This window comes from Trachinotus anak, unplaced genomic scaffold, assembly GCF_046630095.1.
Source record: "Trachinotus anak isolate AG129_WGS33_773 ecotype Australia unplaced genomic scaffold, CSIRO_AGI_Tana_v1 ptg000019l, whole genome shotgun sequence".
Taxonomy (NCBI): Eukaryota; Metazoa; Chordata; class Actinopteri; order Carangiformes; family Carangidae; genus Trachinotus; species Trachinotus anak.
In genome coordinates this window covers 25,708,724-25,720,111 of record NW_027273870.1, presented here as the reverse complement: position 1 = coordinate 25,720,111, position 11,388 = coordinate 25,708,724, and the positions used below count along the sequence as shown (strand labels likewise).

The 11,388-nt window shown below is 42.2% G+C and overlaps 1 protein-coding gene across 1 annotated transcript; it reads right to left on the bottom strand.

The window, feature by feature from the left end:
* Window positions 1-594: 594 nt before the first annotated feature.
* LOC139636086 (extracellular serine/threonine protein kinase FAM20C-like) lies at window positions 595-6,828 on the bottom strand. The gene is made up of 7 exons (XM_071503772.1): window positions 6,721-6,828; window positions 5,914-6,387; window positions 4,290-4,465; window positions 1,810-1,888; window positions 1,372-1,464; window positions 1,050-1,165; window positions 595-815 (listed from the first exon to the last, which is right to left on the bottom strand). The coding sequence occupies exons 2-7, from the start codon at window positions 6,381-6,383 to the stop codon at window positions 595-597; spliced, it is 1,155 nt and encodes a 384-aa protein (XP_071359873.1). The 5' UTR covers window positions 6,384-6,387; window positions 6,721-6,828.
* Between the last annotated feature and the right edge of the window lie 4,560 nt (window positions 6,829-11,388).

The window sequence follows — 11,388 nt, the reverse complement described above, 5'->3', positions numbered from 1 at the left end:
TGCCTCCATAGCACAGTGTACACAGTAGGAACATACTCATCAAGAAGTCCAGAATGACCATATCTATGAAGTCCACCAGTCTTGTGCCTTTGTTGTAGGGTGGGGTCTTTCTCACTGTCGAGCAGTAGTCTGCCTCTGTCTCCCACCTGAAACAGACAGGTACTGTTCACCCTTCGGCATAGTTACCATAATCAAAAGCACCTGTGGTTGACGTGACATTTGCTCTTCAAAATGAAGACTACATTTCTAGTATTTCCATCACTTTCTTGCACAAAGAAAACCTCTGACTCCTCAGGCAAAGTGTTTTCAGCTTCATTTTTCTGTAAAACTGTACTTTCAACTCGCTCTACCAAGCTTTCGTTTGTGCATCCTGACCGCTGTATATGCTGAACCATAAAGCAGTCCAGCAGTGTAGCGCCAGTGGAAGCTAGTATCTCAAAATTCATACGGAGTGACAGTAATTAATGATGATTTATTGTGCGACACAACTGCAGCTGTAACCTACAGTGAAAAACTAAATTAGGTCCAGAGATCATTTTATTGTTATGGTTTTATTGTTTTTGGAGGCGTGCTAAGGGGATATGTTGAATCACTTCACGTCAGGCCTCTGACTGGAGACCCTATACCCACTGACTTTGCCAGCTTGCTGCGACTGTAGGAGCGTCTCCAGAGGGATCTCCAAGACCTTCGGGTGGCTAGTGACAGATCTGGGAGCATGACAGCCAAGGAGGCCTCCAGGTTCCTGGGACGACCACACACAGCGTGTTCTGTTGAGCAGTAGTATGTGCACTGGCCATAGAAACACACATTTCCCACTAGGGGGGGCCAGAGGAGCATAGAGATAGAGGGAGAGAGAGAGAGAAAAAGAGAGAGAGAGAGAAAAGAGAGGATAGGAAAGAGGGGGGAGAAAAAATGTCAAAGGAAAAATTAGGTTAAAAGAGGTTATGGGTATTTGTTATTAGTGAGAAGAAAGAAAGACATTCATAATCAGTTAACATACAAGGGCGTTTTTAGCAGGGTAAATGAATTGAGGAGTGTGTTAGTGGTACCAGGTGAGGTAAAAAAGGTGCGGGCAAGCCTGCGGTCGGTCGTGACGTCTTTGATCTCCTTGACGACATCTACCAGCCTCCCAACCACGGGAGGGACTCTTCTGAAACCCAAAATCCTGCAGAGAGGGAGAGAGTATGAGATGGGGACAAAGACAAGTGGGGAAAGGCAGACAGAGAAAACCAGAGAGGGAGGGGAGGAGAAAGAAAATTCAATACGGAGTTACATAATTTGTATTCATTATGTGGCCATTTTGTCCACCATTTCACGCACTGTGTTCACTGTAGCTGGGTTATGCTGTAGATTAAAAAGTGAACTCGGTACCTGTCCAGGTGAAAAGCAGCAATTTCTGCATTGTGTCTCTCAAAGTCTGAGAAGTAGTAGAGGTTGTAGTTAGTTTCGTCACCTCTCTCCTGCCTGCCGGGGAGTCAAACCACAGGACATAATGCATGCAGTAACTACACATTTTCATCAAGTGAAACCTCTTTTACAAACTCAGTTGCTTGAATATGCACACATGGCTGAAAGAAGTTTCCATTCCCCATAAATTGGGACTAATCTTCTCACAGACATATCAGTTCATGAATTATTAGACACTTTCCTTCTAATATTTATTGAACAATATATTTCTCAGTTGACTTTGCGTCATCTGCAGTTTCCCATCACAATTTATTGGAATAATTTCAAGAGGATTTAAAGGATTCGGTGTTTCACACACTCTGACGTATGATCGTGGGGTTGGATTTGCCCCTTGCGACTCACTTCATGGGCTTGAACATAGCTTTTCCATAGTTGGGAAATGACATCACCAGCTTCAGTTGTGTCCCACCAGACTTCTGCACTGAAAAACAGCGCCGAGAACGTTACCATAGCAACAAAGCGCACAGTGCGCAGACACACAGACACACAAACACGCAACATGCCATGCTGTGACTGAACACACTGATTGTTAATGGGGAACACACACATGCACATACACACATAAAGCAAACTATAAAGAGAAAGTATGTGCGTCATCACCAAGATACAACACAATTCAGTCAGTTTGTGGATACACACCACTGTTTTTTCTCTCTGCTGTGTTTGGTTGGACACTGTAATACATTGCATTCATACCCAGTCTCATAATGGAACATGATATAATATATTCGCAGAAGCATTAAGTAGAGTACAATAAGCTAGAAAGGTTTCTGTATATTGTATCCATTTATACTTATATATGTTTGCCACAGATTTCAAATACATTTACACAGTTATTTTTTTTAATCTGCAAATGTTCTTTTCCTTCTTTTCATTTTTGTTTTTGTTTGACCTCCCTCTATATCTCTATTTCTCAGGAGACACATCATCTTAACCAGCGTAACTTTTTTTGCACTAATCCAAAAATAAAATGCTAATTGTTCTTAAAAACATGATTACAGCCATGATCCTGGTTCTTTATAAAAGGTAACTCTTTCAAGTTTAATCTCAAAAAGTCAGAGTTAATCTTAGGTGATACAAAAATATAGAGACAAAATCATGTAAAAAATGATATTTTTCTCATCTGTTACTTCATATTTTATTTACTTTTTTTATTTTACTGCCCTGTTTTGTACCCACTGCTGTTATAAAATAAGCAAGTGCTGTCACTGTGATATTAGGGCCTTAAAATGAATTACACAAATAGAATCTGAGGCCTTGTGCTTTAAAATTATTTATAGTTGGTCAAGGTTGAGTGAAAATTCAACCCAAAAACAAAAACAAAAAACCCTCTGTGCAGGGCCATGTCACTTTTGAAAGATGAAATAACACATTTTTCCAAATTAGCTTTGCAAGATGACGTGGAAAGGCAAATTGATTTAGCTGATGTTTGTGTTTTGTCGAGGTCCTATTTCTGTACTGACTTCTGTCGCAACATTATTGCTTTATTGTTACAATAAACATGGGTAAAAAGAGAGATGTTTCTGTATGATTGATATTAATGAGTAAGTATGCTGACTTTAAGATTCTCCTCTACTTGTGATAGTCTGTGCTTTCAAATAAATTTACCAATTCTAACCCAAGCCCTTATTCTAACCACAAAACCTCAAAGGTCCCATAATGTATAAACTAAGCTTTCCATGTCTTTTTTGATTATGAAACAGGTCTAGGTTCTATATTATTACTGTGAAAGTATGAAAGTGATCAGTCCACAGAGAAATGCACACATCCTGTATTCGGAAACTGAGCCTAAAAGTGGACTTCTGTAACTTTGTGATGTCACAATAAAGCAGTCACAAGCCCAGCCCACCCAGACCCACAGTCCAACCTTGCAGGATCTTTCTCTGAGAGTTTACCTGAAATCTGCTATATTTATATTCAATCAGTCAGAAAACAGAGAGGCTCTGGCTCACTGACCCGTTGCACCAGAGAGAAGCCTGACAGAGGAGAAGTAAAAATACATTGAGATCTTCCTATGGAGATCAAATAATAACAAAAGGAATAATAAAATATGGGACCTTTGAATTATCATTGTCAGTTATATTACTATGAGGCCCAGCCAAAACGTACTCTCTTACCAAAACGTCCTTACAGCACCATTATGCTGTCGAGGTCCTGTCCTCATAAGTTTAGCTAAACAGAGTACGTAGTGAAAAAGTTAAAGTGTAAAGAAACATGCATGACTGACTGGTACTGAGATGTTTACTACATGCCCAGCAGTGGCTCATGTATTCCCATCCATCCTCTGCTGAGCCTCCAAGGCTTCTCAAAGCTTCACAGTAGCTTTCATGTCAGGAGAACTTCAAAGTGAATCTACATCTGAAAGTCTAACCCTACACCTGAGATGTCACACAACAACCCCTTCATCCTGCCTCCACCTTCTCTGAAACCCACCCACCTTTACTCCCACAGGTTTGGTTCTGGGGGGGAAATTATTTTTGGTTCCGTTAGATCTTCTTCTTTTCAAGTCATGGTATAATTTTTGTGCAGATTGCAGTCCGAGAGGAGTCTTTAAAATACTAATTTGTTCAAGAGGTTCCCTGAGTCATCCTCTCGACTAACTCTGATCCTCCTGTTATCTACTTGAAAAACATCATGCCTTTGTTTGTCTGACTCCTCAGCTGTCATGCATGATCAATGTGTGTTGTTGTTGCAGCAGTATCAGGCTCTGTGCTCTGCTCTGACCATGTTGTGGTAACTGTTGAACAAATACAAAAAGTAGACGTTGCGCCAACACTGATCGCTCAAATCAAAACACAAGCTGAGAAACTGAGGTGTCAGACCTGCACTGACGATGGGGTGCGTGGCGAGCTGCTGGGTCAGAGCCTCCATGTTGGGGTCAAGATGGGGGTAGAGCTGCCAGCGGGAGATGCCCAGGTGGAAGTGCAGCCAGGGGGGGTGACTGCTACTGCTGCTGTTCCACTGGACGTCCTCATAGCCGTCCTGGCTGGCGCTCACCCTGGAGAGGGGCGGAGGCGAGGGAGTGATGGGGCGGGAAGTTAAAGAGGGAGAAGGAACAGAGGAGAGCGTGTTATCATGATATTAATTCTCAGCTTCACAGTCAAAAATGGATTATTTTTCCGTTACTGATAAAATTAGATTTAAAAAAAAAACTGAAACTTATGCTTAGTCAGTTAATGAAATAGCTGATCCATGAAAATTTAATCAGCAGCAATTTTGATAATTTATGCGGTCAGTTGTTTCAGCTTTTCAAACATGAGAATTTGCAGATTTTTTATGGAATTGAAAACTCTGGGTTTTGGACTGTTGGTCGTCTTAAGAAGTCATCTCAGGCTCTTGACAATTGTGATTGGAATTTTTCACAGCTTGGTGATGGCTAACAGACTAAATATATTATTAATTGAAACATTTTTTGAGAAATTAATAAGTTATAAAGAGAACTGTGAGCTGCATCCGTAAGAAACCAAGCAATTTCTTGTGGTGTCTGCAAAGGCCTTGGATCATATTGTTCTTGTTTTGTTCAGACTTTTCAAGACGTGCTGCACATTCAACCCACAATATACAGCAGCTCTGTACACACCTGCAGAGACACCACAGAAATCTATAGCAGCAGCACTGTAACAAGAATAAACCGGCCTCGACAACAGGAGATCAAATCTGCTCCCTACAGTCTGACCCATCTGGTGAAAGCCTTGCATGTACTGGGTAGTGATGAGCTGCATCGTAGCCCTTGTGGGATAAAATGAATTGGATTGGACAGGGCAAATGAAAGATGCTGAAATAAGTTAAAGGTCCCATATTTTACACTTTTCCAGGGTTTTATTTGACGTTTTGATAGCCATAGATGTATTTGTAGTTTTACAGCTCCTCTCTCAGGCTTCTCTCTGGAGCTCTAGTAACAGCAGGTCAGTGAGCCTGAGCCTCTCTGTTTTCTGAGTGATCAAATAAAAATATAGCAGATTTCAGGTAAACACTCAGAGAAACCAGATCCTGCAAGGTTGGACTGTGGGTCTAAGTGGGTTGGGCTTGTGACTGTTTTGTTGTGACATCACAAAGAGCGCCTCTGTGCCTCTCTTCTGATTGGCTGACTGTTTTCTGAGTGACTGAATAAAAATACAGCAGATTTCAGGTAAACACTCAGAGAAACCAAATCCAACAAGGTTGGATGGTGGGTCCAGGTGGGCTGTGCTGAGGGCATGGCTGAGGGCAGCGACTGTACAGTTGTGACATCACAAAGTTACGGATGTCCTGACGGCTTGTTTTTGAGGCTCAGTTTCTGAATACAGGCTGTGTGCATTTCTCTGTGGAGCAAACACTTTGATAGTTTCACAGAAAATAAAGTGTGTTTGGTTAAGGGAAGTTTGATTGAGAGAATGATGAGATTTGGTGTCAAAGGAGAAATCTTTTACACACAGTATTTTTGCACATTATCTGTATAAGACTGACCACATCTGAGAGCTCTTCTCACTAGCCTTGACCTTTGGTTTCACTTTCAGCAGCCAGTCCTCTTCAGGGATAGGAGGTCTGGGCATATTGTAAAGAGGATGGTCAAACAGCGCCTCCAGTTTTGACAGCCCAGAATCCAAAGGTTCTGCTCTGTTGGTGTCATGTTGGGCCACACTGGCAGCCATGTTGATTAAAGCAGGATGACCTTTGGTGTCCTTATTGGCATCTCTAGTGGAAGAATCTCTTTGTGCAGTATCGGTTGGTGGCTCAGCTACATCTCTGATCCCCACAGAGGTGTAGTTGGTGCGTGCCAGGTCTCTCAGGATGTATGTCTTGGGTGGCAGCGGGTGGTCACAGGGCTGGTGGTAAAGGGAAAGCGAGACAAGTGCCAGGAAGAGGTGTAGGAAAATGGTGATGAAGGCCAAGGACAGACAGATTGTCCTGGAGCGACGGCGCATACACCACATCATCCTACTGAGAGGAGAGTGTGAGGGGGGGTCAGGAGAGGTGAACACATGAAGGGAAGAAGAAACAAAGAAAAATGTGACACAAAAGATTAAAGAAAAAAGGAGAAAATGATAGAAAGCCATATGGTTTAGGATGATAAAAACAAATTAAAGTAACGGCATCAAGAAAGCCAAAGCGGATATAATGACGAACATGGCCTTGATGAAAGCATAAAGGGAGCTTTCAGTGGCTTTATTAAAAAGTCTATGTCAGTCTACTCCTACTGGATCTCATTCTCATATAACTTTGCAATTGATTTACTGAGGTCACTGAAAAAAATGTAAGAAAAAGGCAACTTACAATGCAGCTTCTGTCCTTTTTTCTTTAAAAAATGCTGTCCGTCACGTCTCAGCTGTTGTTGCTTCCCAGTGGCATCAGACAGAACTCTATCCAGTACCCAGTCAGCCTTTACCCAGTTGTTTGAACCTTTCTACACCTCTGCCGCCAGGCTCAGGTTGGGAGTGGTGCCAGGTTAAAGTGATCTGGACACGGATCAATGTGTTTTCTGATCTCTTTGAAAGTTGGTCTCTTTCTGCCGGCTTGTTTGTCATGTGTGCATCCATTTGGTGTTCAGAAATTGAAGTTTATTTTGCAGTTGCAGTCACTAGAAACCACTCCGAAGAAGGAAAAAAAACAAACACTTAACCTGCATGTAAATGTCTATTTGAGGTTTAACAAACAGTATTAGAATCACAATCTGAATTTGAATGAGAGCCTGGGCTGTTTTAAACTGTACTCGCACATCCACTAACACACACTCCCACTGTTCTCTCATCTAATCTGTCACAGAAAATTCACGAGACAAAGACAGGGTAAAATTGTGTTCATGTTCTACTTAAATTATTATTTCAACTTCACTGGCATTCAATCTGCAGCTTGCATGAAGTACTGTACAGCATCAGTGATCACATCACATCACATGATGATGATAGAAGCCCAAACCACAACCTGATAATTACCTGCAGTCTGTTAGAGATTTTGATGAAGCCAGGCAGTGGCAGAGACAGATGTTTCATATTCTGAGTGTATGTTTGCACTGAGACTTTGATTCAGGAACCTCAGACCTCCTGGAGAGTCCTGCAGGATACACTGCTTCTGTGAAGTATGGCTCTTTAAAGTGTCCGTGTGTGCGCGTGTCTACATGTCGAGCACGTGCATGTATTTGAGTGGTCACTGAGAGCAATCCACAAGAAACTTCTGAGAGAGTTTGACAAAATGCATGTGTCATACCCATGTGACCATTTGCTCAGTGTATAGAGACTGTGCATAGAGAAGGATCACCTTTCTTTAACAATGACAGCCTGACTCATCTCTCTCAGCTGAATAGAGTGGACTGAAGAGATTTAGCTCAAGATTTTTCCTCTATTCATGCAGGTGGTCATATTTATTTATTATTCATCAGCATTCATCAAACATGGATGTTTTGGATAACAGCATGAACCACATGCAAATGAAGCAGAAGTAATGTGGTTTTCATGACCATTATAAAAACCACAGTGAATGCTGTTGAGACAAGGGTAGCTGGATTATATTTTTGTATGAGTGCATTTCCTTTATTATCTATAAAGATGAGTCTCTCTTGATGGGAGACTATTAGTCCACTAACTTCTGTGAGTAGAGAGAATAAACAAGTATAGCGCTCGGGTTTATTTTAGTTGGTGGGGCGCCTCGCTGGGTCTCTAGCAGGGCCACACAGATAAGGACACAGATGGATGGACGTTGGTTTTCCAACAGAGATGTTGACCAGCAATATGACACTTGTTGGCAGAGATCAGCAGAGGCTGAACCTGAGCATAACAAGGGACTAAAGGAGAAAATAAAGTGGGAGTTGTGGGATGAAATTTGGAAGCTGGTTTAATATATACATGTATTGCCATTTTGGCTCTATGAGTTACACTGGTGACTGGTTAGTCAGTCGACTGCTTTGGGTCCAGACTGATATATCTATCAGTGATATGATAAATTGGAGGGATTGGTATATCATTTTGGTCCCAACAGGATGAATCCCAACAACTTTTGGTGATTACCTGACTTTTCATCTACTGCCAAGAGTTGGTCAAAGTTGAGACTGATAATTTTGGTTTTTAGTTAAATATCTTGACAACTATTGGATGGATTGCTTGGAGTACCCAGAGGATGATCCCCTGACTTAGTCAAGTGCCGCCATGAGGTTTGCTTCTGTTCTTTTGAGTAACATGTCTCAACAATTACTGTATGGATTTCCAAATAATTGCAATCACTTCATCATTATATCTTATTAGACATTTGTTTTCATTTGTGTCATAATTCACAAACGAATTCTTGAGTTATGGCCAAAAACATGTCTTTTGAGGTGAGAGTGACCTTGACCTTTGACCTCCAAAAACTTGTCAGCTCATTACTGAATCCAAGTGAATGTTTGTGCCAGATGTAACGATGTCCCCTCTCGGCACTCCTGGTATATCGCCTTCACAAGAACATGAGGTCACTGTGACCTTTGACCTTTATCCACCAAAGTCTAATCAGTTAATCTTCCCTCATGGTGTTACTTAGATATCACAATCACGAGGATGGGATGGGCGGACAGACGGACCTGGCTGTCCCTGGCGTGGAAGCATAATTATGTTTACACCCAAGTGACAAAGCTCTTTGGTGGGTGAAGTAATTATAATGGGAGCGCAGGATTAAGTGAGGTGACATTGTTATACAGAGACAAAGTCCATGTAGGGAAGAGGACGGGTGAATGAACAGGTCAGCAGAACATCAGAGTTTAATATCCGAGGCAGCTGTTCACCAGGCAACGCTGTTTTCTCAGTGCAGGGAAAGAATAACCACTGCTGTGGAGGAGCAGATCGTGGAGATGAGACTTGTTTAAATTAAAATTATTATGTGCTTGAACTGTTTTGTCCTCCTGTTCATTTGAACGAGGGAGCAGCCTTGCAGCTTGTGAAAACTGTTTCATATTTTATACGGTTTTCAAGTTTGTCAGCATCGTATAGAATTAAAAAGTTCCTTCGGAGCTGCTTTTAATTAAGGTGTAATTTGTATTTTCTTCACTTCCTCACATCAGATGACAAATTTTACAGGTGAGGCAAAAAGTTCTCAAGGATTTCCTCAGCCTCCAGAAAAGTGTCGAGAGGAATGAAACAGACAACAAGTGCAAACAGTGTGACAACTGCCGTCTCCATGTCTTTTGATTTGTTTTTCCTACTTCAGCTCAGCTACAAGCCTTCTGGGCCTTTTTACGTTTTGCTAAGTGTCTTACTTTTTGTCTAATGCACTCTTTCTGTCTCTGCCTGTCACTGATGTATTATAAACAAGCTGTCTCAGGCTTGATCCAACACTCATCTTTCATCCCCTCTGCTGCTTTCCTCTCGCTTCATTTCACCACCCTCCTCCATTTTTACCCAAACTTGTGGTGCCCTCTTTATTTCAGGCTGGAGATGAGCTAATGAAACACACAGTCATAGCTACTGATGGTCAGAGCGGGAGCTGCCTCACACACACACACACACGCTTGCAGAAAGACACACACACACCCACATACGCATACACACTCATATTAATATTGGATTGTGTTTCTCATTTCTCAATAAAAAAAAGCCCACTAGCGATGTTCAGATGAAAACTGTATCTCTCTCTTCTGCAGTCCTCTGTCACCCTCCGTTTCTAACTGCTGGCTGCCCGATTCGCCCTTCCCTCGCTCTTCTCCTCTCTAACTCTCGGTACCCTTGATCGACTGTTGAAATCAGAAGATTTTCACTCTCTTAAGTCTGAAAAACCCACTTTCTCTCTGACACAAAGTCTCCTTTTTCTGCACCAGCAATTGAATTCTGTGAGTTGTCAGTCACTACATTTTCAACCAGCTGCAGATTCTTCCCCTCTGTCACCTCCCGCGTCGATCACGAGCACGCATGCACGCACTCATGCACGCACACCCGGGGATGCTCGAACCTTCCACCTGTCGCTGCAGGTGGTGAGGGAGTTGCTAAGATACAGCACTGAGCTTTTCCAACACAGACAGATCCTTGGAATGAGAACACAGTGTGAGAGCACAAAACTGTGTTTGAACTTCAACATTCACAGTTATGGTACAAATCTCTGTAAATAAATACGATTTTTTTTTTCTTCTGCCTGTTTCTGTAATGTGATGTGTAACAGTTGCTGTGCCACTAGCCCGCACCGCAGTCCCTTTAGAAACCTGAAAAATCATTTTTCATTCATCTGTTCTATTAGAATGGAGTATATTTTATTTATTTAAAAAACAGTTGTATGTCCCAGTTTTTCCTACATGATGGTAAAAGGACAGATGGACTATAGGAGCTTTCTCCGATCTGCCAGCAAAGTTTGGTGATGAATATTGTTGAGTTTTTTTATTTATTCATTATGATTTTTTCCTTTTAGTGGGCTTGAAAACAGGCATTTAGTATATGCCCTTGGAAAAGTGCTAACTTAAAACCCTTAAAAACTTTGCAGAAATACATAGAGCTTAACCTCTTAACAGCAGCTGTAAAAACATGCAGATCCCAGGGGGTATGACAGAGATGTGTGCATGACATTTAATATTTTCCTCATGTGGTAATGTGTCCCTATCTTCACTGGAAACTCCAAAGAGCCTCTTGCAGGTGTCACATCTGCCTCAGCAGCCTCCCCTGGGTCCTGACACTCCCTCCACATCTAATTCTGTGTCTCACCAATCTGTTGTCACTTCCCCAGTGGCTCTCCTCCTGTCTTTTCCTGTGTCTGTGGTTGTCTGAGTGGAGTTCTGGAGCCACAACAGTCAACAGCATCTCATCACTGTAATCGAGCCTTCTACAAATACCCAACTCTGCCACCACCACCGTGCCAGACCACAGTCTCTGTTTCAGTCTGGCTGCTCTGTCTCCGACCCCCGACTCCAGCCCCTGGCTCTCCTCATCGTCCTCGTGCTTTCTGCTCGGCAGCTCGAGCCTCTACCTTCTCAGCCGCCATCTCCTAAAGCCTGCTCCA

What these genes read in the sequence shown, in the direction of transcription:
- LOC139636086 (XM_071503772.1), bottom strand. Translation starts at nt 6,383, where the DNA reads ATGATGTGGTGTATGCGCCGTCGCTCCAGGACAATCTGTCTGTCCTTG. An exon ending in GAGAAGAGCTCTCAGATGTG is followed by an intron (nt 4,466 to 5,913) that starts GTCAGTCTTATA and finishes GCCCCTCTCCAG; the next exon opens with GGTGAGCGCCAGCCAGGACG. An exon ending in GCTATGTTCAAGCCCATGAA is followed by an intron (nt 1,465 to 1,809) that starts GTGAGTCGCAAG and finishes ACTCCCCGGCAG; the next exon opens with GCAGGAGAGAGGTGACGAAA.